At 38.8% G+C, this 25,840-nt stretch overlaps 1 protein-coding gene across 3 annotated transcripts in view; it reads right to left on the bottom strand.

Annotated features, from left to right (window-relative positions):
- The window catches only part of LOC134746301 (6-phosphofructo-2-kinase/fructose-2,6-bisphosphatase), a 70,320-nt gene that overhangs the window by 25,677 nt on the left and 18,803 nt on the right, over positions 1-25,840 (bottom strand). For 2 of the 3 annotated variants that reach the window (XM_063680677.1, XM_063680678.1), the window contains exons 2-7: positions 11,345-11,470; positions 9,474-9,634; positions 8,036-8,170; positions 5,076-5,240; positions 946-1,041; positions 45-263 (exon numbers count right to left, since the gene is read on the bottom strand). In XM_063680677.1, the coding sequence (XP_063536747.1) occupies positions 45-263; positions 946-1,041; positions 5,076-5,240; positions 8,036-8,170; positions 9,474-9,634; positions 11,345-11,470 (902 nt within the window). Of the gene's footprint in view, positions 1-44; positions 264-945; positions 1,042-5,075; positions 5,241-8,035; positions 8,171-9,473; positions 9,635-11,344; positions 11,471-20,442; positions 20,598-25,840 lie in introns of those variants that run through there. The other variant, XM_063680679.1, reaches the window with a different exon arrangement.

Here is a 25,840-nt window from a genome sequence, read left to right as displayed (position 1 = left end):
CGCAGGCTAGGGATGACCTGGTCGATGCATGACTATACACTTACAGCATCTATCTCGTTGAGCGCCTTCCACCGTTCCTGTGGCGCCTTGACGTCCTTAACCGTCTGTATGGCGCGCCGCATCCACGACGTCCACACACGCAGCCCAGGGATGGCCTGAGCGTCGATGTAGCGCGCTAACGCGCTGGCGTACTGCGTGCCGCGGGGAGACAGCGCGCTGTCGCCGCCGATGCGGCCTACGATGTTGTGCACGCTTTCGCCGTGCTGGAAATATTAATAAACATAGAAAGTTTGTTTTATTTTAGTTTAAATTTTATAGCCCCTCAATTAATTGTGTCCATGGAATTATAAGTTAAAATGGAGAGGAAAATAGAAATATTCGCCATTTCGGCCGCGGTTATTTCGTTTATTTGGCTCACAGAACAAGTTATAGACAATTGCAGGAATTACAGTGTAAGCTTACAGTTCAGGCGTGGACCATTATTCGAATATTTGGAATAGGATATTAGTATATAATTTTCAGCTAGTACACCTCTGTACTAAGTGAAGGAAACGATGGAAATATTAACCGCAATCGAGTAAACTTCGGTATTATGTAGTAGAGGGGAGGCCAGAGTCCCACAGCAATGGTTTAGCCGAGACAATGAATTTGTTTATTTTTCTTCTTTCAAAACAGTAAATATATTTTTTTCTTTATTTCAAGAATCTTAATAAGTTCTGAATGTAATGTGGAAGCAAATAGCAAACTCGTTTAAAACAAATACCGACATATATAGAGTTAGACCAAGATAACTCTGCAACGATTTTGACAGCACAGACTGTGAAAGGGTTATTTATACGTCATAATTTCATAGAAATTTATAATAACACTGGCACAGTGGGCTATCAAAATAGCTGCAGAACTATCTTGGTCTAACTCTACATATGTTTTAATTGAAAGACTCACCCTAGTCAAATATATGGTCCGTGGCACTATGTGTATGTTCATCAGGTAGTAGACTATCCGACTCTGTATGTGTCCTTCGTGTTTGTGAACCACTACCTAAAAAAGGAAAAACAAATTAACCAGATTCACACAGCATAGCTCTGTTAGACCTCACGAACCTCCATGGCAAAAAGTATATTTTTGATTAAAGAACCTGGCTCACAAAATTTCTCGGGAATTGGTTGAGAAATGCGATGTTGTAGAGGAGAAAAACCGGGCAGACATACGAAAGCCAATTTTGGCCTAGCGGAGTCAATAATTTGACATATTCAGATTTTATTAACTAATAAAAAAATATTTAAATGATGAAATATGGTTAGGTTACATTTTTGCATATTATAATGTAAAGTATTTATTCATTGTTAACTGTGTACATAAGATGACATATACAGGAGGTATCGATAAAAATACGTGAGTGAAACCGCTAAGTTAGTTAAGACAAAGATAGATATAACTCCGTAATAGATGGATACAGTCTAAGAAAAAAAACGTGCCTCGAAAATCAAGAAAATTTGATTCTCGTTCAGAGGGCGCTACTAGTTTTGGCCTACAGTCGTATAGATGGCGTTGACGGTTTCGTTTGTTATTTAACAATTTTAACGCATATCAATGAAAGAACATGGGTCAAAATCATCAAAATAATTAATGCAAATAAAAAAATCATTTATCTATATTTAAATACATTTTATCGTATTTTTACAAATCTTCAATTTTAGTTTTAAAGTGTGTCGACAGATGGCAGTGAATTTACTGGGGTTACAAAATTTACTATGACAGTACCGCTCTAGTACAAGTTACTCTATGGTTAAGGTTAATTGAACCAACCGTTGCCCATTTCGAGCATACAATATGATCTTAAAGCTAGCTTACTGTCTAACTTATAATTATCAAACTGGTGATTCCAGAAAAAACTCATTGAGGTTGTAAAATACATTTTCAATCAACCAGTTTTTTTACTTAAATTTGAAAATGATTTTCCTCTAACATTTTTCATTCAATTGGCAGAACGTTAAAAACACGTATTGTAGTATTTAATGTACTTCTGTAGAACATTGAGTTGTTTGATTTTGGACATACAAGATTAAATCTGTACTGCTCTCTGAGTTCTCTCTGCGAGGATTTTTTTTTTCTAAAATAGGCGCCATTATTATTTACAGAGACAAAGTTCTAGAAATAACCGCTTTTCTCTAAACACATTACGTAAGGATTGTTCAGTATGCATGCGGTATATTGTAGTTGTACGTAAACATCGTTTTTGGAGGATAAATGTACTGTGAATGTCTACCGAGTTACCCCATAAAATGACACCGTATGGTTAGCAGCGGTTAATGTAAGGTTAATAAGACTGATTTTCCCAACAACAAAAGAGATTTTAAATATATTAATAACGGGTCACTCACGTATTTTAAGTCGAAAAACGCTCGACATGTTTGCAGGGCTGCGGCTCGCAGTCTGCGCCGGTCCGTCACCGTCAACGCAAGCTCCTGATGAGACTCCTCGGTACGGAGTGAAACATGTCGAGCGTTTTTCGACTTAAAATACGTGAGTGACCCGTTATTAATATATTTAATATGTCTGTGTCTCACGGAAGTTTTGTTATTAAAACAAAAGAGATTGGCCATAAAGTTTCCTCAATGTATTTAGCTTAACCCTTTAAACGCCACGCCTATCATGCGCGGCGCGTCATTGTGAACCTTGTTGGAATGCACGAAGGTTAATATTGGGCTGCAGCCGCGCACGTCAGTTACCGCCTTTGCCTTTGGGTCAAAGGGTTATATGATACACTGAAAACTTATTCACCCAGCCAAAAAACGACCTTAATGTATTAAAATTAGAATCTCTCGATTTGCCCAGCCAGTAAACGACCTTGAAGATTATCATTTAGAATTGAATTTTGATCTTCATTTTTGTGGGACTCGAGATATTAAATCCCATTCAACCATTCGTTCACTCATTACCTTTTTTACCTTCTCTCCCGTGTCGTAGATCTTCATAAAGCTGTAGTCCGACTAGAGGTTCTCCCCAGGGACCGGCCCGCTATCCCTTACAAAGGGTTTTGTATGGGTTTTGTATAGGCTTAACTCACAATACCCCTCAATAAAACCCTTTCATTATGCTTTTAAAGCCCTTAGCTAACCCATATGATTAATCAGTATCCCAATACCCTTACAAAACCCTTATCATCCGCTCACCAATACTTTGCATATTGCTTATAATGGTTAGCCTAAAGCCTTATACCTTTATAAGTTTACCCTTTTAGCGTGTTAATTTAAATCGTCTACCTTGTAATACATAAAGGACTTCCCATCCGATAGCAAACGATAGTCGGCGGCGGTGGCGAAGTCTGATGTTCGCCCGCTTCCGAGTGATCGCCGCTGTAGACGAAATACGGTTCAATAGGCAGTAATACTGCAATGTTCTACCGTCAGAGGCAGCACTAGCACAAACCGTAAACCACATAGTAACTTATACATACTATGCCTTAAACATTTGTTTGAGAATTTTTTACAGATTATTTGTTACGAATAAATATGACATTGATGCATCAAGGCCGTTTGTTTACAGTTTGTGCTAGTGGCGCCCCCTACGTAAAGTTTGGCGTAATATTCCCTATTTTCAATGGCAAGAAGTAGTGAGTTGCGCTCTTTCTGAATTAACGAAAACTTAGTGGTTATATTTATGCATCTATGTATTATATAAACATAAGCGCAAAACACGAGAACGTATCGACCAATTCGGATATATTTTTTTCATATTTTCAATAACGCACAAGGAAGGTTTTTATGGAGAGAGAATATGCAAAAAATTGCGAGGAAAAGAGTAAAAACAACAATTTTATTTTACATTATCAAACATGAATATCTGCATTTTTGCTGTGATCAAGATGAGAGAAGGTTCAAAAAAACGACGAAGCGCCTCGAGAAAAGGTAGGTAGTGCTCTTGCACTTCACTTGGCTCGTCTTGGCGGAAGCACTACCGTGCCCCCAGATAAAGGGAATGCAAGGCATATATATAGGATAGCAGTAAGCAATTGCAAAGCTTTATTGTTTGGTAAGTTTTTCGGTAAGGGATAGTCAAATGAATGGGCTAGCAGTTCGAACTGGTACGTCTTTCACTGGTTTAGCCGTCTTAGAGGGACGCCCATTGAAAGGGTTTTAGGGAGGAAAGGGTTGTCCGGTCCCTGGTTCTCCTCCAAAGGCTCGTATTTCTCCTTGTAGTGCTCGATCCGCTGAAAATCCCATTTATCCATTCGTTCACTCACTAAAAAACGACCTTAATGTTTTAAAATTAGAATTTCTCGATTTGCTAGCCAGTAAACGACCTTGAAGATTATCATTTAGAATTGAAGATTTAGATCGTCATTTTTGTGGGACTCGAAATATTAAATCCCATTCACCCATTCGTTCACTCACTACCTTTTTTACCTTCTCTCCTGTGTCGTGGATCTTCATAACCTCGTAAGGCCCACCATACAAAATTTCCCTGTCTTTAATTTGAACCTTGTTGCATAGTAGATTAGGGTGACTGTCGATTGCTTTAGAAAACAATGAAACAAAAGAAATGCTACCTTATTTAGTTCTTGAAAGGTTCGAATTAGATTGAAACATTTGAAACAGAGTGTGCATTGTAATGCACATGGGGCCTTACAAGGATAAAGCTGTAGTCCGACTCGAGGTTCTCCATCAAAGGCTCGTATTTCTCCTTGTAGTGTTCGATCCGCAGTAGGAAGTCGTTTAGCACGTTGTCAGTGTTCTATATATATTTTTTTTATTTTTTTATTTACTAGATAAATCACAAATTTTACATGGTAATTAATAAAAAGTATCGTTAAACCAGAATGGTTTGTCTCGATACTCCATTCCGCAGTACTTACATATATGCAGTATATGTTCGTGTAGTTGGCGCTGCTCACTTTTACTTATATTATATTACATATTTAGCTTAAATATCACTTAACCCCTGGAGTTCCATATGTTTTGTCAGCCAAAAACAACCTTAATGATTTAAATTTAGAATTGAAGTTTGATTGTCATTTCTGTGGGACTCAAGGGATTAAATCCCAATCACCCATTCATTCGCTACTTTTTTACCTTCTCTCCCGTGTCGTAGATCTTCATAAAGCTGTAGTCCGACTCGAGGTTCTCCTCCAAAGGCTCGTATTTCTCCTTGTAGTGTTCAATCCGTAGTAGGAAGTCGTTCAGCACGTTGTCAGTGTTCTGGATGTTCGTGTAGTCGGGGCTGCTCACTTTCACTTCCTGGAAGATTTTAGTATGATGTAGATTCAAAAGTCTCCCGATTATATTTTTATAAGGACACAACTCTCTCAGAAGTATACTTTTAGAAATATATGACACTCGCGGACACGAATGCTATAGCATTCGCGTTGTTTTTTTTATTTTGGCCTATGACACATGACTCTTTCTTTCTGCAAGCTAAGGACCGCCTTGTAAAACCATTAAATCTGCGCCAAAATAAGTACCTTTCCTTACCTACTTCTAGCTTTAAAATATTTCACTCCGGACCACACATGATGTGTATTAAAATCTTCAATAAACTACCGCAAACCGCAACCAATAAAAGAAAAAGAAAACCTAAGCAAAAAAAGCACTTAGTCACTAAGTCTTAGTGTATTTCTAATAGATAAGTCTTTTTACACGCTACAGGAATTTTTTGAAGACAGAATGTTTAATTAATATATATGATAAGAAATAATTTAATGTAAACCATTGTAGTATACCTAGTTTTATTTTGTTATTTAATTGTAAGATTGCTGCGCCCTTGCAGGGTCCATATTATGTACTTATTTACTTAATACGTTCGCAAAAAATGCTTTGTCTTTGTCTTTGATGTCACTTAGCGTCCGCGTACGTGTTAATTTAGTTGTTTCATACAAACGAAACTAAGTTGCGTTGTTTTATCACAGAGTTCCTATGGCCACCTCCTGTGACTATCGTTAGATCAGCTCGATGGTACTATAATATTGCATTGTCACCCACCTTATATATGTATTATGTATATAATAATAAATACATAAATATTATAGGGACATTCTTACACAAATATACTAAGTCCCACGGTAAGCTCAATAAGGCTTGTGATGTGGGTAGGGTCACTAGTTCACTACCCATTAGGCCAGACCGGTCGTCTGACCGATATGAAGTTCCAGCTCAATCGAATAATGGGAAATGTGTCTAATTAAGCTTGCAAGATTTGACCTGAACAAACATAATTACAAACAAACATTACAAGTTAAATAAAAGCTTGTAAAAAAGTAGTTATGTCTGTAGTGTTGTCGTATCGCTAGTCTTCACAAGTCTCATTATCTCTATTTATCTGTTAGTCTTTAACCCGTGCAGCGCTCCAGTATCACACTTTAACGACCGGTCTGGCCTAGTGGGCAGTGACCCTGCCTATGAAGCGGATGCTCCTGGGTTTGAATCCCGGTAAGGGCATTTATTTGTGTGATGAGCACAGATATTTGTTCCCGAGTCATGGATGTTTTCTATGTATTTAAGTGTTCGTGTATTATATATATCGTTGTCTGAGTACCTACATCACAAGCCTTATTGAGCTTACCGTGGGACTTAGTCAATTTGTGTAAGAATGTCCCTATAATATTTGTTTATTATTATACTAACTCCATACTACTGTGATACTGGGGCGCTTCACGGGTTAAATAAGCATTGATTATGTATCTACAATATTTAATAAAAATAATGCATTCAGTATCCACCGGTTGGTTTATGACATGCAATAAATGATTCTATACTATTCTAGTTGTTTCAATCGGAAAACTGTTTACAAATACAATTGGGGCATTTCTATGAAAAGGGACCTTATTGTCGATGGCGCTTACGCCGCACAGCGTCGCGCGGCATTGTATTTATATCGGAGCATCATTAATAATGGCGTAAGCGCCATCGACAATAAGGTCCCTTTTTATAGAAAATACCACAATTAGTCATAGAGCGCTAATACGTTGCGCGATGCGTTACGGACAAAGTACCACCGTTGACATAAATAATTGACCATAAAATGAACCTTATAGCTACGAGATAATGTGTACCATTGGTTAACCTACAGTTGTTTACTTGTTTAGTGCAATGTTGACGTGGCGACTTATCTATACACGGTGCGGAAAATTTCTCTATTCAAAGGCTGAATTTATTATTTTCCTTCCTTTCCTTCCTTCTAAGAGAGTTTATTTTCCATTATATTTCTTATTTGATATTTGATGTTCTCATCCGACTGTCTTGAGTCTGATAACACATTGATCAGTGTTAAGTTCGAGATCATTCATTAGCTACAGTATGAACGCAAACAACACAAAACGACAAACGGTACATTAATGTTAATTAAATCTAGAGAGTGAACGGTAATTATAGTCTGCATCTTCTCAAATGATTTTTACGTCTAAGACCTTAATCTGTTAAACAAAAGCCATTGTTTATTTTGTGAGAGCGGTCGGTCATTGTGTGCCATTGCGTCTAACAATGGCACGCGCCGTAGCACGCGCTCATACACAACGGCACATAATGGCCGACCGCTCACTCAAAAGAAACAATGGCTTTTGTTTAACAGATTAAGGTCTTAGACGTAAAAATCATTTGAGAAGATTCATACTATACCTACGCTTGGTTCTTGTTGACGAAATGAGTCGCAGGTAAAACGTGTCGTAACAGAGGGCCTACCGCGAACCACGTTCGACTTGTTGCCTCTCTGTCGTACTTGTAAATTCGTACGTTAGTGTGAGACAGGGAGGCAACACGTCGAACGTGGTTAGCGGTAGGCACCCAGGGCCGTCAGGTTCTCGGCAGGGGTATTAGATTCACAGTACTATGAATATTGGGTCAAACACCATAGATCCCAAAAACTTACCATAATGTTCTGATCGAAAATACTTGAGTCGTCACAGTTGGACTCCACTAAGAATAATCTGAAGCCCATCACGTGTACTACTTATACATTCTACGTCGACACAACGTTAGCGTGTTGTAGGAATAGCAACGACCTGTATAGCGCCATCTAGCGGACGATCCGTGCAACTCACCATAATGTTCTGCTCGATAATGCGTGGGTCGTCACAGATGGACTCCACAAAGAATAATTTGAAGCCCATCTCGTGTACTACGATGTCGCGGATCATGCGCCTGCGCTCCCGCGTTGAATTCGTCGCGTCAAACACCTGAGTAACATACACCATGAATTAAACCTAAATTATTATAGCAAGAAAGATAAAAAGTGCGAGTCGGACTCGCGCACGAAGGGTTCCGTACCATTACCCAAAAAACAGCAAAAGATCACGTTTGTTGTGTGGGAGCCCCACTTAAATATTTATTTTATTATGTTGTTAGTATATGTTGTTATAGCGGCAACAGAAATACATCATCTGTGAATATTTCAATCGTCTAGCTATCACGGTTCATGAGATACAGCCTGGTGACAGACAGACAGACACGCGGACAGTGGAGTCTTAGTAATAGGGTCCCGTTTTTACCCTTTGGGTATGTAACCCTAAAAAGAGTTGATTTAGAAATGGTCTCATGTTTACTGCGGATGCGGCGGAAAGGGGAATGGGCGGGGCGCGGGGTCCAAAACAGATTAATAAAAGTCCCATTTTGCTCACGCCACCCGCCGACCTACTCGATCAAAATATATACATATATTATATTGTAGAGACTTGAACGAAATGGATAAATCTTTATAGGAGGACAGCAGCGGCGGCGGACTGCACGCAGCTAAACTCATAATCGCATAAGCTGATGATACCAGTCATTATTATTTACGAGTTTTACGACGCACTGCCACGTACGAGTACTATCGTTAATACTGTAAAATGTTAATGTGAACTGAATATGTAAAACATTATTGGAAAGACACAAGTTCCACCGATTGTCAGGAGTGTAAATAGTAGTAGTTTTCGAGTTTAAGTTTAATAGGCATGATGACAAATTTTTATTAATGGTATCAATCGATCAGGTTTGTTTTTGGGATCAAATGTCTATATGGGGGTCCTGCATGCATTAAAGCAATACAAAAGTCAGAAATGATAGTCAAAGTCAGACAGTCGTACCTTCACTCTCGAAACGCTCCTAACAAAACCATAAGTGAACGTGACGTCAAGGTCACTGAGAGCCCATCTTGAATGTATGGAAAATAAGTAAAATTGCCATTTTGTCGGTGAAATGTTGCGTTTACGCATATAGTTGCTATAAAATCTTTTTTTTTGATAAAGTGCAAGGAATCGAATGGTATCTTTATCTTCCTTTTTGAAGGTAAAAAAAACTTTAAATTTTGAAACTTTTACATCCCATATTTTTTATCATTTCCATATATTATTTTAATATCGATATTATTGTAATTGATAAATTGCTCATTTGCTATTTATTTTACTAGATTTTGTTATAAAATTCAACATGTGTCATTATCCCTATTCCAGCTCAATGCACAACATTTCACACTGGAATCTTCCTTCTACAAGTACTTACCGCGACCTCCCCCCCTTTGACCAGCCACTCGCAGACATCTTTTAACGCGTCGAGCGCGCACTGCTGTCTGATCGCCATGGCTTCTATATTGTCTGCTCTGAAGAACTCGTGTGACGTGTATGCGGTTGTGGCGTGCCGCCGGTATTCGCCTAGGTTGAATACTGGAAACGAAAAGTTTATGTTAGTTATAAATCTGACTTTAAAGGGGCCCACAGACTATCAGTCCGCCGGACGATATCGGCCTGTCAGTTGTTCGGAACTGTCAAATTTTTGTTCTAACTGACAGCAGGCGTGTCCGACTCCGCGATTTCGTCGCGTCGCTACAAGTACCTGCGTCCGCCTCAATTTTGAGGTTTTGCCATAGTAATTGCCGCACACCGCTGTGAAACGGACGCCTGCACGCGCTTGCGCCGCCTTGCGCGTAGTAGATGCGTTTTGTTAGGGAGTGAATCTTCTGTACCAAGTACATATATTCTGTGCTGAGTGCTGACAGGCCGATATCGTCCGGCGGACAGATAGTCAGTGGGCCCCTATATTGTCTTATATATTACTAGCTTTTGCCCGCGACTTCGTCTGCGTGGAGTTAGTGATTTGGGTAGCTTATTTTTTATCCAATCTGCTTTTTATCGATATCCCATATACCAATTTCTACGGAACCCTTCGTGCGCGAGGGTTCCGTACCATTACGCGAAAAACGGCAAAAAATCACGTTTGTTGTATAATATATTTTATTGTTTTTAGTTTTTTTTTTATACTACGTCAGTGGCAAACAAGCATACGGCCCGCCTGATGTTAAGCAGTCTCCGTAGCCTATGTACGCCTGCAACTCCAGAGGAGTTACATGCGCGTTGCCGACCCTAACACTCCTCTCCCTCGAGCTCTGGCAACCTTACTCACCAGCAGGAACACAACACTATTAGTAGTATTTGTTGTTATAGCGGCAACAGAAATACATCATCTGTGAAAATTTCAACTGTCTAGCTATCATGGTTCATGAGATACAGCCTGGTGACAGACAGGCGGACTGTGGAGTCTTAGTAATAGGGTCCCGTTTTTACCCTTTGGGTACAGAACCCTAAAATTATCTGTACTGAATATGTATAGGCTCTAAAGATCTGAATGTACATCAAACTTATAAAACACATTGAAATTAGAACTCTATGTATATATATCTCTATGGATGTATAGTAAAATCAAAATTCGAAACACATGTAAATTTAAAATAATTAGAATTTAGCTTAATCAGTATTAATGTATATGTAACTTGACCATAAACCACAATAAGTGTAGTTCAATATAATGGTTAGCAATGTGGTTAACTAATTAACATAGGTGAGCTAACTCGGGGCACAAATACTAAAGTGATGTTTGTTGATGTTATTCATGCAGTCTCTGATTAAAAATTACTACAAAGAGATTCTAAATTGAAGGTCTAATAACAAGCCTTATAAAGTTATTACTTTAATTTAGCTTTAGTAATTACTTGACAATGTTACTTTAACATTATTTCTTTCTCATTGTAATTTTACATGTAAAATGTATGTTTTATTGGAGTAATAAATCATATTTACTTACTACTTGCTGGCCCAATGTGTTTGTGGCCCAATTTAGCTAATTCAGTTGGCTGTTTTAGTATTTGACAGGAAGGACCTCTGTCAAATACTAAAAATCTCTCATGTCAAATTTTCCTACAGCCTATGCATATTTTAGAAAAAAAGATTTTTTTATACATAGAACTGAATCATTATTAACTACACAGGAACATTCACTCAATTCAATTGTAATAGAATATTATTGTAATTATGAGTCCCTGTCACTCGAAATAAATGTTTTTTTTTTTTGTTTTTTTTTAATTCTCTAAAAGCACTGACCCCTTGTATTGATTCCTATCCAGTTGAGATATCGGGAAAGCTTCTTAGAGATGTAGGTCTTCCCCCGCGCCGGGAGCCCCACCATGGCAATCACATGGGGAATGTTCACATAGTTCGCCCTTTCACCTGTAAAGAAAAAATTAAAGGTTTTGAATAAAGTAGATAAGTGGCTCACATATAGACATTTTTATGGTCAATAACAACCCCGGCAGAGAATTTTTGTTTATAAATTTCAGCACTGGGCTATTTAAACAAGTAACAAGTATAAAGTGGTAGTTTATGCCATGCTATGCTGGATTTTCGTTGTAAAATCACTAAAGTGTAGCATACAACACAAACAGGAAGCCAGTGGATTTTGAAAAGCTAAGCAGGAAAATTCCAAACTAGAATATTTTGTCAGCCAGGATCATAAATCTTTGCTGGTTGCTTGCTGTGCTTTATATTCTATTAATCAATAACTTGTCATAATTAGGAAGTAAACAAATTCATAGTGGACAGGGGCAGATTTAGGTGGATGGCTATGTTTTAGTAATAGCATAGAGTAACTTATACTAGAGCGGTACTGTCATAGTAAATTTTGTAACCACAGTAAATTCACTGCCATCTATCAACACACTTTAAAACTAAAAATGAAGATTTATAAAAATACGATAAAATGTATTTAAATATGGATAAATATTTTTTTTTATTTGCATTAATTATTTTTATGATTTTGACCCATGTTCTTTCACTGATATGCGTAAAAATGTTAAATAACAAACTAAACCGTCAACGCCATCTATACGACAGTAGGCCAAAGCTAGTAGCGCCCTCTGATCGATAGTCAAATTTTCTTGATTTTCGAGGCACGTTTTTTCCTTCGACTGTATACATCTATTACGGAGTTGCATCTATCTTTGGTAATAGGGTCCCGTTTTTACCCTTTGGGTATGGAACCCTAAAAATGATGTCCGTACATAAACTAACCCTTATAGGGTTCAAGCCCCCCCCAAACTAAAATCCTGGATCCACCACTGATAGTGGGCATTAGGATATTAAATTACTTTACCGTCACTGGAAGCTTTATAATTGAGAGAGCATATCTGTTTCCGTCGAATTATCACCAGTCTAGTGCTTTATTTGACTCTTGTTTCCGGCAACAGTGGCGACACCTGGCGGACCGCGCCATTTTTACACCAGGTAAAAGATGTCCGGTGAACTGTTTGTCATTGGCATTCAGTTTCCCGTCGAAACAACAAGTCCGCAGCGAGTCAGGCTCACTGACCCTGCGGCCATTACAATTTAAATTTTAAAAAATGAAATGAAATTGTTACGTGTGATTCCGTAAATCAATACGTTATATTAATTAAAGTGAATTTAAGTGTAAAAAGTGACCACGTCACGTAAGTACCTTGATTTCTAATATTAGTAAAATGAATATGTGGTCATATATTTTAACAGTTTTTCTGTTCGGACCACTACCTACATTTTAAATTATTGTGCCAAATAATTAACCAGTTTACTATAGTGTTTTATTTGCAGATCTTTCTATCCGATTATACTTTTTGTGAGAAATTATACAATCGCTTGCATTTTTGACGAACGCTGAGAGTCAAGACGCAAATTTAAATTTGCCGTTCACTTTGATATTGAAACGAAATTAAAGGAACCTTCGGTCCCTAAGACTCCAGTATTTTACTTAAAATGCTTCTTGACGTTCAACGCTTGGGAAGCGCAGCATGGTCTGAGGGTAGATACTCTGATATATAAAAATTTTACAATCATACTCCAGGTTTCATAGACCTGGAAACAAACGAAGAGGTAAACATGTATGATACTTTACACCATCTAGCTTATGCTGATAGAATAATATGCAGCTATTACCTACTCCATTTTGAAACAAAAACAGGCGATTCAAGATAGATTTCGTAGTCTTTTATCGTGGGCTAAAAGTATGAAATTTTTCTTATGAATTAAATACTAGTTAATGAGCTCGATTTACAAAAGATTTCCTCTGATCTTCTGCAATTAGTTTGTGGTTACCGCGCCGAAGCTATTGAAATACGCAGAGAGGCCATTACAAGCCAAATTAAAGAGCCACTTGTCAAGGCATTAGTAAACAAAATCCCCCCTTGCACAACTAACATTTTTGATGCTGATTCTTTTACATCACCTCTTGAAAAGGCAGGAGGAGTTTGAAACATGTTTGGCCTCTTAAACATAATGATATTACCAAGGCAAATCAGCCTAACAGCCGCCCCTCGCGGGGGCAAGGCATACAAAAACCTACAATTCCATCGCGTGGAATTCAGTGCAATGCGAGCTCAGGGTACTTTTCCTCGCAAAATACGCATATGCAAACCTGTACCGACGCACCCTCGCGGAGTGTATGTCATTGGCAAAATTGTCAACAACCAAATTACCCTTGGGTCAACCTTCAAAAAACCACCTTGCTTACCACACAAGTGGAAGAGCGTAGTTTCAAAATTGAGGGTCGCGGCCCGGTCGTGGAGGTAAGTACTAGAGGATGAGGAAATTCCAGTAGAGGTTACAAAGGCAACCAGAAACGGCAGAAACCATGACTCGGAACCGTTTCAAGTAGGCCGGTAGCGCACTTCCTCATACAGTGGAAGAAAATGGGAGCACCAGTATTTTGGTGATCCCATTGTCTCATTTGCTATTGCATTAAAGTTAATACGAGGGTATCGCATACCATTCCTTGCATAACCACTTCTGGTGTATCCCAATTTAAAATCAGGCCCCTTTCATCACACTCCTGTGTCAAAAGAAAATTTCTTCAATTGTGCACTAGAATTAATATTTATTTATTTGCATTGCTATTTTAAGAAATGGATAGTGATCAGTGAATGGGTGAGCTTCGCAAGCATATTGCAGTTGGCAATGTCAACACTCTTTGCCAAGATAATAATTGTTTTAAAAACAAACGTTGCCTCAAAAATTGCTTTCCCTGATAACGAGTCAATCCTGTCAGAGGTGAGTGGTGAATTATATAAATAAATAAATATTTGGGGACAATCTTACACAGATTGACCTAGCACCAAACTAAGCAAAGCTTGTACTATAAGTACTAGGCGACGATATATATACATATATAGAAATACACATACTTATTACTTATATACATAGAAAACACCCATGATTCAGGATTCTCAGGAACAAATATCTGTGTTCATCATACAAATAAATACCCTTGCCGGGATTCGAACCCGGGACCATCGGCTTCATAGGCAGGGTCACTACCCACTGCAGACCGATCGTCAATATATAGTTAATGATGTCAATGATGCTCCGTGCCCAAAATGAAGGCTCAAGGCATTCTAAGTGTAGCACTAACCGTCACCAAGCTTCATTTCTCCTCTTTTCCTTTTATCGGACGGATCAGCTCGACCAATTTTCAACTTGAAAGCGCTAAACGGTTTATATACTGGTCGAACCGTTTCACCACATAAACATGCATCGGATACCCGACTTCCTCAACCAAATGACGGGGTGTGCAGGTATATGCCATAATAATCATAATATACTTCCACGTTCCACGTACAAGTCTCACGTTGCACGCACGTACGCCAAGTGTATTTTCTATACTGACAAAATTGACAAAAACGTTGTCAATACTGACAAATTGGGTAGCTCAGACCTTGCGGCAACAATGGAATGTCAGAATTGTAGTTTACCTAGACGATTTTCTGATTGTCCATCAAAATGCCATACTACTAGATCATGTCAAAATCTTTATCGAACCCTCATAAGTATCGATGGTAAGTAAATTCCACCCTGCCAGACCCATCGAACACATCGTTCCTAATACCGCAAAGTGTGTCGAGCGATTAAATTGGTGGGTATAAAGTTGACAGGCGTCAACAACTCTACATCACCCTCCCCACCAATTTTCTAAAACCGATGTCCGGGTCGCAGTTGAACGACCTAGCTCTTTCGGGAGCTTCGGAACCTTCATTGTAATCAGAAAGAAATGTTAGCTATCCTTCATGTTCTTCAAGGTTACGCTCACCTGTTGCATCACAGTTTGATGCCTATACAATGCGACAACAGGACGGCCGTAACCCGTCTAATGAAAGAAGGGGGATCGAAATCGTTAGCCCTGGTAAACATAACCCATCGGACTTTAGATCTTCTAGATCAAAATCAAATACACTTTAGCATACATTATCTACCGGGGAAGTACAATTGTCAAGCCGATCAATTATCGCGTCGTCACCTACCGCCGGAATGGCACTTACTACCGGCTTGCGTGGATACAGTTTTTGCGAAGTGGGAAATACCGGTGGTGGATCTATTCGCCTCGGCAACAGCCCACATGGTACACAATATTATGTATCCCGAGACCTGAAAGACCCTCAAGCGATGTACCACGCATTCAGTATTCCGTGGAACTATCCACTCGCGTGGGTATTCCCACCACCTTTTCTGATGTCCATAGTCCTCGCTCACTTGAACCAATCGACCGGGATATTTCTGGTAATGATGCCTTGCTAGGGAAAAAATGTTCTGGCGGGCAGATCTCAAAGCCCGAGCGCTAGCAAGGCCGCTTACTCTGAGACACCTGCGGAAGAATCTCAATCTCATCGACACGTCGACAGGGTTGCCACCTCCCTAAATCGAGGAAATGATTCTCGAGGTTTGGAAGTATACTCTGTATAAGTATACTCTGAGGCGCTAGTCATGGAGCTCAGATCAATTATCATTGCTTAACAATTCTTGCAGAAAAATGACTTTAAGAACTTACAAAAAAGCTTGAGCTTGGCAACGTTGGATTTCTTTGGCATGTACAAATATATATATAAACTAGCACAATTTTTATCGGATTTACATCAAATAAATAAATTATCAGTATAATACCATACTTTTACACAAGTCAGTCGTTTCTACATTGTGTAACACTGAAACATCAAGTTGTTTGAATTCACATGTTCTGATAAAACATATTCTTAAGTCGATTTCCTTAACATGTCCTAAAACGACTAAACCTCCATTTTGGGATGTTGATTAACTGATAATTCTTTAACAATGCTTTCCAAATAATGCGTCATACTGCCACTTTACTACTTCTGTGCTCTGGTAGGCGCATACATAATTTAACCTTGCTTACGATTGACCATGACAACTGTATAAGATCAGATAAATGTATCATTTTTTGGCCACAATTTGGCTCAAAAATAGACTAGTAATTACAGGCAGTCAGGTTGGAAACTATTAGCAAATACGAGTAATAGAGTATGCAAAATCTCCCTTTTTTGGATAGAAAGAACCATATCACTTGTAAATGACAGACGTAATGCTGCTAAATAAATCATTTAATTTGTTCATGACAAGTGTCAAGAATCGGCCGCAGCCAGCCTCACGGACGATCATTGCTAATTAGATAAAAACTTTGTTTAAAGAAGCGAACATAGCAGCTGCCCAAGGTAGTATTAGATCAGCTGCAGCTTCAAAAAGTTGGTGGGAAAATCATTCCCTTGATGACATTATGGCTCGTGGAAACTGGCAATCACATAACACATTTCCAGCGATTTTACAGGAGACAGGTAGCAAGAACAAGTATTTCTTCTACAAATGTCACACAATTGTTTAATTCTGTATAGGTATTACGATCATTGATTTATATAATATAGTAATAGTAAAGTAAATTTGATTTCTCAGGCACTGTGCCTGGTTGCAATCATTGTACCTGATCGTTCAGGCAAGATTATACAATTAAAATAAGTACATAAATAAATTATTGTTATGTATTTAGATGGGTACTTGCAGGATTGAAATGTAATGACAGCTGAAGGTAGTTTGGAAATAAATGAGTTTTGCTACTGACCTCAATGGCGTTGTATCTTTTATTGGCGACTACAGTAAATTAATGTAATTTGTGCGCAAAATGAACAGTAACCTTTCTAATGTGGTGCTTCTTGGACAATTTAACCCAAAAAGTCTTAGGGTTGGTACACGTACGAGTGGTTTTAGGCGACAAAGAAGCTCAGTGTGAACTGTTGGTGGTCGCCGGCCGTGGACCAAGCTTGCTCGGTAGGAACTGGTTTAAGAAGTTGGGGCTGCAAGTGGACGGCGTGGGCTGGTCAGAAGAGGAAGTAGCTGAATGGAAGAATAAATATCCAGATTTGTTTATGGAGGGTTTGGGAGTGTACACGGGACCACCAGTGTCACTGCATGTGCGACCTGGGACTGCGCCACGATTCATGAAAGCGCGGCCTGTACCATTCCCACTAAAACAACAAGTGGAGGATGAGCTGCGTCAAATGATTAAGGATGGCGTATTAACACCAATCAAATATTCCAAGTGGGCTACTCCCTTAAGAATTGTTAAGAAAGATAACGGATCTTTGCGTATCTGTGGAGACTATCGTTCTACGGTTAACGCATCAATAGATGTTGACACATACCCGCTTCCTACATCAACAGAAGCATTCGTGAAGCTTAGCGGGGGAAGCATATTTAGCAAATTGGACTTGAAGCAGGCGTACACCCAACTCAAGGTTGACGATGATACCGCGACGCTGCTAACACTAAATACACCCATCGGACTAATGAAGGTGAATCGTTTGGCTTACGGGGTGAGCGCTGCGCCTGGCATCTTCCAGAGGCTCATGTCGACCACCCTGGCAGACATGGAAGGAGTCGCGTGTCTTCTAGACGACGTAGCTGTCACAGGGAGAAATATGGAAGAGCATAACCAGAGGTTGAACGCAGTACTGGAAAAACTGCAAGGTCTGGGTTTTCGATTAAATGTTAATAAATGCGTCTTTGCTTCACGTAGTATCACCTTTTTGGGCCATATGCTGGATGCTGAAGGGCTACATCCGACTCCGGAGAAAATAGAAGAAATTCAGGGTAAACCAGCGCCCACAAACAAAGAGACATTAAGAGCATTTTTGGGATTATACACGTACTACGAGAAATTCTTACCTGACAAAGCAACATTACTTGAACCATTATACCGGTTGCTGGAAGCGAAATCATCGTGGACTTGGGGTGATAAGGAACAAGCTGCGTTTAATAAAGCTAAGAATCTTTTATCGTCGGATTGTACATTAGTTGGATATGACCTAAATAAAGATTTGTTACTGGTTTGTGACTCGTCAGATTATGGGTTGGGAGCCGTGTTGGTTCACATCATGGAAGATGGATCCGAACGTCCGGTGATGATGGCGTCGCGGACATTACAACCACACGAGAGACGCTACGGGCAAATCGACAAAGAAGCACTCGCGATAATGTTCGGGCTAACTAAGTATCACCAATTTCTGGCCGGACGGAAATTTTGCATCATCACCGACCATAAACCCTTAGTTGGTCTGTTCAACCCGGAGAAACCAATTCCTGACCAAATATCGCCTAGAATGTTACGGTGGTCGCTAAAACTTAACGGATACAGTTATTCTATCCAATATCGACCAGGTAAATTGATTGGAAATGCGGACGCTTTAAGCAGGTGGACAAAACCGGAGACGTCTTCTGTGAACCCAAATATAGACTGCCTGGGCGAGGTACTTTTGCTAGAAGAGCAACCACTGGGATGGAACCTGGATGTGAAAGCTATTGCTGAAGAAACCAAGAAAGATCAGATGCTACAGAAGGTGTTGTTTAACGTACTCCATGGGTGGCCGCACTCCAATACAGATCCTGAAATGCAACCATATTGGATCCGCAGAGATGCTCTTTCACATAATAAAGATTGTTTATTGTGGTGTAACAGAGTTATCATACCAACTTCGCTTCACCAAAAGGTACTTAAGTTGCTACATGCTCCACATGCTGGGATTGTACAGACAAAAGCATACGCTAGAGGGTACCTTTGGTGGGCCGGCATGGATAAGGAAATCGAGAAGGTGGTGGCTGAGTGCGAGGACTGCCAGTCTGTGAGGAACAACCCACCTAAAGATCCCCAAATATGGGTAATGCCTGACAAACCTTGGAGTCGAGTCCATATCGATTTTGCTGGTCCCTTCCAGGGAAAAACCTTCTTGCTATTAATCGATTCTTACAGCAAGTGGATAGAGGCAGAAATTGTTCCATCTATGAGCTCGGATTCCATAATTACAATTTTGATAATTAATAATAAAATAATTGAAATCGATATTTCAGTATCATATATTTCAGTCATCATAAATTCAGATACTAATCAATCACATTGGCGCTATAATACATTAGAATTAATCTAATAAGGGGCGACACCAGGCGATAACAAACAGGTCTCAATTATAAAGCTTCCAGTGACGGTAAAGTAATTTAATAGCAGCGTTTTACCTGAAATAAAACGCATATTAAAATACTTACCTCACTGGAAGCTTTCATTTAATTTCTGCCTGGTGAAATTGAGCCAATGACAAACAGTTCACCGGACATCTTTTACCTGGTGTAAAAATGGCGCGGTCCGCCAGGTGTCGCCACTGTTGCCGGAAACAAGAGTCAAATAAAGCACTAGACTGGTGATAATTCGACGGAAACAGATATGCTCTCTCAATTATAAAGCTTCCAGTGAGGTAAGTATTTTAATATGCGTTTTATTTCAGGTAAAACGCTGCTATTAAGAATATAACTAGATAACTATCCAATGGGGTTGGCAACAGTTAAAGGTTTGCATAGATGGCACCATCATAGCTTGCCCCTTTTTCTATGAGATTTGGCATCCAGGGCCTAAAATTACATTTAAAAAACAAGTATTTGACACAATTCTAGGGATTGACAGGGCAAGCTATACTGGCGCCATCTGCTAAATACTTCGACTGGTCAACCCCATTAGAAATGTTTCTAATTAGAAAAAGGCTAATTTTGTAATAATATTAAATGTTCTTAATTAATATGCGATGATAACTTGCTGATTTATAAACCTTAACGCAAGAAGATAGCCTGATACCTTCATCAATATCTACAGACTGTAGACTTAACAATTCCGTCAATTGCATGCTTAATTACATTTCAAGCCATTTAGAACAAAATAACAACTAAATATATCCACTGGGGCCGTAAAGGTTATCAACTAATAAATGTTTCAACACTTTCAACTAGCCACGATAATTTGATATATTTCTTTCCAATTTTGCGAGGAAATCGAGGAATACCAAAACTGGACAAACCGTCTCCAAAGAACTGCTTATTAAGATATTTCCAGCCTTCTGCGCGTTTGTCGTCTGAATCCATAGTGCGTGGCTGATTACTTTATCACTTATTTTTATTTAATACACAATTAATCCATTAAATTTTAATTAAAACCCGTTGACTACAATCCAGGCTATAAAATCGCGAATTTGGTCTAGCTGTCATATACACTGACGTCACTGACATGACATATGCATTTTTTTAAATTTATCTATAACTACAATAGTTACGTTTTACGCAAACGATATTGGCCTGGCTAGTTACTTTTTCATATTTATTATTTTACTCAACTATTACACTGGGACAATGATAAATAAAAATATAAAAAATATTACATTTATGAATTAAAACTATGAAAACGGATTATATCGCGTATATTGAATGTATATATATCGCGTATATTGAGTATATTCAATATACGCGATATAATCCGTTTTCATAGTTTTAATTCATGAGTAACTATCGCGGTAACCGAAGACAATATTAATATAAAATTTAGTAAAATTTTTTATAGTCACGAATTAAATATTGGTAATACGTTTAACGGAACGGTGTCAGTGTACGTAGAAATATCCTAGATTTTCTGTCACATCATTGATTTGACACAGGAGGCCATCCGATTTTGAAGCATAATGACTAGGTCAGGGGTCGGCAAACTTTTGAGAAGAAGAGCCAACCGCAGTAAAAATTACCAGTTTTACGAAATATGAAAAAGCCGTAATTGGTGTTTTCAGTGGTATAAGATGTATTTTTTTGTTGCCTGCTTGAAGAGCCGCAATCGTACCCCTAAACAGCCACATCCATTGACATATATCTAAAGAGAATGGGGCCAGTACAGGGACGCCACAACGCAATTGGTTGATGAGTTCGCATCACGCGTGCGATTGGTCACAACTAGCTGCGTTAAACTGCACGATTGCCTCGAATTCGTGAGTGACACCGCTAAACTAGCACCATTCTTGTCCTCGTCTTTAGTCAATGGGCACATGCGGCTTGCGAGACGCGATTTGCCGATTGAATAAAACACAATAAAAAAAACTATTTAACATCAATATCCGTTACATTAAAACCCGTTTCTATACCCTGAGCTTTTTAACGCAGAAAACAAAATAGCAAAATTAATTTGTTATCAACTTATCACAAGGAGAGCGAGTGGGTCGAGTGCGTCAGATCTTATCAGTCGCCACTTCACTGTTCATATTAACTGGGGGCTTCTCAGATAACCCTACCTTGATGATAACTCACCAACTCACTACAAGCTGGCCACTCATAATAATTATGCAGTTAACCTTTTCGACGCCGTGTCAAACACAAAAGCTGTCACTCGGACGCCACGTCACCTAAGCGTCAAAATTGAACTTTATGCACATGCACGTAGGTCTATACATATATGTTGCTCTGTGGTTTGGACCTGCGGTGCCGATATATCGGTCTTTGGCGTCCAAAAGGTTAAAGCCTGACCAGTAATATATTTTATTTATTTATTTATTTATTTATTTATTTATTTTACATAAACATATTTACATAATATGACAGTCGTAACCAATGCGTCATGGAATAAAAATAACAGCTCAAAACTACACAACAACAGTTGACGGTCTAGCAATACACACACAAACAAAATTCGGTCCTACAGCTGACGGGGGGCTCCGACATGGCTGAATTTATCGGAAGCGCCTTTCCGATATCGGATGTCAGAAGGCGCCTATGACAAAAACAGCTGTAGAAGTTTGCGTTATTTATCGTTTTTTAGTAATAATGATTTATTAAATGCATAAATAAATACAGCTCTAACCTAACCAACTCTCATTGGATTTCGGTCTTCAGGCATAACACCCGCCTGGAAAGAGTATTAAGGATGACTCACGTTAGACCGGGCCGTGTCCGGGCCGGAGCTTCCGGCGCTTCGTTTTCTATGGAAAGCATCACGTGATCACCTGTCATGTCATAGAAACGTAAGCGCCGGAAGCTCCGGCCCGGACAGCCAGGTCTAACGTGAGTCATCCTTTACTCTACATCCGGTTATATGTAATTCTACATCGCGCTATTGGAATTTTCCCAGTCTTTCGTTACGTACTCGTGCTATATAATAGTGTAGTATAGTAAATGTGCAATGTCAAGGGAGCCGTTTTGCCGTACGTAGTAAAATTAGCACATCCACTCACTTTCATTCACGTCTTGGCACGGCGGAGTCAGTCAACAAACATGCGATATGCTTGTTCAGAATCTTTAAAACATTGTGAACTTAGTCTCCACTGTATTTTGACCTTGAGATTAGCAATATTTACGTATAATGAAAGACTAGACTTATGCTGGTTTTTTGTGAGGCATCACTTGGATAGTGAAGAATAGATTTCAAATGTTACGTTTAAATTTGCCCATTTTGGCAAAGATTGGAAATGTCCGAAGACGAGTAGTCAATTTTTTTTTTTTTTTTTTTTACCAAATAAATACATTTAATTTACAGATAACATCAACACACAACAGATAAGTTAAATAGTTATCTATAACGCCATATACTTACCCTCCTTCCTACTTGCACTCTTGCAAGTTACAAGAGTAAGGAGGTAGCTATTTGCTAGGGTGGAAAAGAAATATATTGTGTGTTAGATCGGTCAGCGACTAATCTAAGGTCTTATCAGTTCTGGTCATCCTGCACATATATACATACCTACGCTCGAAAAATATTACCCTCCTTCTGACGCAGTCGGGTAAAAATACGTTTCCAGTAAAAAAAACAGTATAAATTAGTAGCTATATAAATTTTGAAAATGGCCCCCATAAATGAAGAAGATGTTGAGGTTGACCGTCTCTTTTTTTATGTGTCTTGCCTGTCTTACGAACCCGATCGAGCCCTTTTTGGCAAAGACTGGGAATGCGAATATACCTACTGATAAATAATAGTGAAGTGTAGAAGTAGTTACGTAATTAAGTAACGTACTTACTTAATAAATCGTCTCTCACGCTCCCACTGAGAGACATAATCGTCGCCATTTTCAGACGGATGTTGGCACTCGTGGCCCACATTTAAAAGAATTTTTAATCAGACGATATTACATCTATATATAACTAAAAAAACGCAGTCGCTTATAAAACGGGGCAGAATATCCAAGTTTCGGTTCTATAATGACCTTCAAGAAAAGAGCGATGGTAATTTTCAGCGGACTGACAATGCTGTATGAAGATCCATTATCGGCGTCTCTTTAGCTTGCTATAACGATACCAACATCACGAACAAATGGATGAAATTTTTGCGATTTTTTAATATGAAAATGAACCGACTCAACTCGGTAAAAATAATACTCGTTCCTCCTTGTTTCATCATTATCAACGACGGCTCTACTTAGCTCAATTGTTTGCCAATAGAGCGGTTCAGGCTTCAGGCATTATCATTATTAATGTTTGAGGAGTACTTTTACAATATTGTCAATATTAATTTTTAAGTTAATATGTTTTGTATAGATAGCTGACCAGACAACTATACAAAGGAAAAAGAAAGAGGAAATGAAGGAAGGACTCCTCCTTTACGTATGTTATATACCTAACTGTAGGAAGGTACCTCTAGCGTGTAAAAAGTTAGATGTTGCGTACTCCATATTAGTACCTAAGTATCTATAGCTATATAGTCAGTCAGGTCAACCATTTCAGTGAAAAAAAAAATTACGATACGGCTCGTGATTTGAGGTTTTAATCTTACCTGGAAAGTGTTTTAGAATAAATATGGTCCTTCGAGCCAGATTTTATAGATGTAATACGTAATACAATACCTTACAAATGAGATTTTCTATTTAGAGCAGTAGGGATAGATAATAATAAATCTTGATATGAATATCTAAATTTCTAAAGTATATTAACCGTGATCGTGATACAGATAAGACTCAAGGTTAATTATATAATGAATTAACATAATTTTATCTGGTCTACCGTTAGAATGTAAGTGGAAGGGTCGTAAAACATAAGTGCATTTGTTCAGGTCATGGTTGTGCCCAACAATACTTACCAACGCATTGAGCTCAAGTTATACTCTGATTTGTAATTAAATTCCAAAAAACTAACCTCACTCAGATCTTTTTCTTTCGTAATAATGGAAAATATGTAAAGAAGTAAACTCAAATTTCCCTTTTGCATACTCTAGCATTTAAAATAAATATATATAGATGTATCCTTTTAGCTTTGTTTAGTTTCTTAAAACATACGGAAAAGAGAAAAAGTGAGGTTAGATTAAATCATTTTACGGTTTAGACTCACTTGTTTTAGTCACTCGCGCGACATGTTTCGGAGAACCTAGGTCTCCTTTCTCAAGCACTAATAGTGCGAGCAGCGTTCACAACGACCGTGTATTGCGTACTGCCGCTGCCGCGCACCGCGTCGCTCGCTGCGCGCGCGCCGAGAAAGCCGGTTGGGGGAGGTCTTGCGCTATCGTTGTAGGCGGGCACAGTGGTGTGTTTGGGTTTGGGTCACCCAACACTTGTAGCGCCACACAGCACGAACTCACACCACTGTGCCCGCCTACAACGATAGCGCAAGACCTCCCCCAACCGGCTTTCTCGGCGCGCGCGCAGCGAGCGACGCGGCGCGCGGCAGCGGCAGTACGCAATACACGGTCGTCGTGAACGCTGCTCGCACTATTAGTGCTTGAGAAAGGAGACCTAGGCTCTCCGAAACATGTCGCGCGAGTGACTAAACAAGTGAGTCTAAACCGTAAAATGATTTAATGTTAGTATGTCTCACAACAGTTTAAATTCGTTGAGGTTAGATTATTGGAATTTAATTATAAATCAGAGTTTAGAAGTGTTAGAACTACACCCTACCGTCCTAATACTAGTAAGTACTATAGGTACTATAGGTAGGTACTATAGTACCTACTAGTATTAGGACGGTAGGGTGCTACGTGGGATTAATTAGCTCGAGATTCTGTTTAGGTATGTAGTTCTAACACTTCTAAACTCTGATTTATAATTAAATTCCAATAATCTAACCTAACCAAACCTCACTTTTTCTCTTTTCCGTATGTTTTAAGAAACTAAACAAAGCTAAAAGGATACATAATTACATCTAATGAAAAAATGATTGCTTATTTGGAACAGAGTTGCTTTTATATTAAATCACATTTACAATCGGTTCTATCGCGAATACCCCCAATACCCGAATAACCCCAAATGCGATAGACCCGATTGTAAAATGTGATTTAATATGTGTTCAAAACGCAAAAGTTTTAAATGTTACAGAGGTGCTTGTGTTTTGGTTCGTTAAATTTTAAAACAAAACGAATTCATAATATTGTCTTCGGTTACCGCGATAGTTACTCATGAAATAAAACTATGAAAACGGATTATATCGCGTATATTGAATTTATAATACATCCCGACGTTTCGA

The sequence above is a fragment of the Cydia strobilella genome, chromosome 12 (assembly GCF_947568885.1).
Source record: "Cydia strobilella chromosome 12, ilCydStro3.1, whole genome shotgun sequence".
Classification (NCBI taxonomy): domain Eukaryota; kingdom Metazoa; phylum Arthropoda; class Insecta; order Lepidoptera; family Tortricidae; genus Cydia; species Cydia strobilella.
The sequence above is the reverse complement of the archived record's forward strand: the minus strand, read 5'-3'. Positions and strand labels throughout refer to the sequence as shown.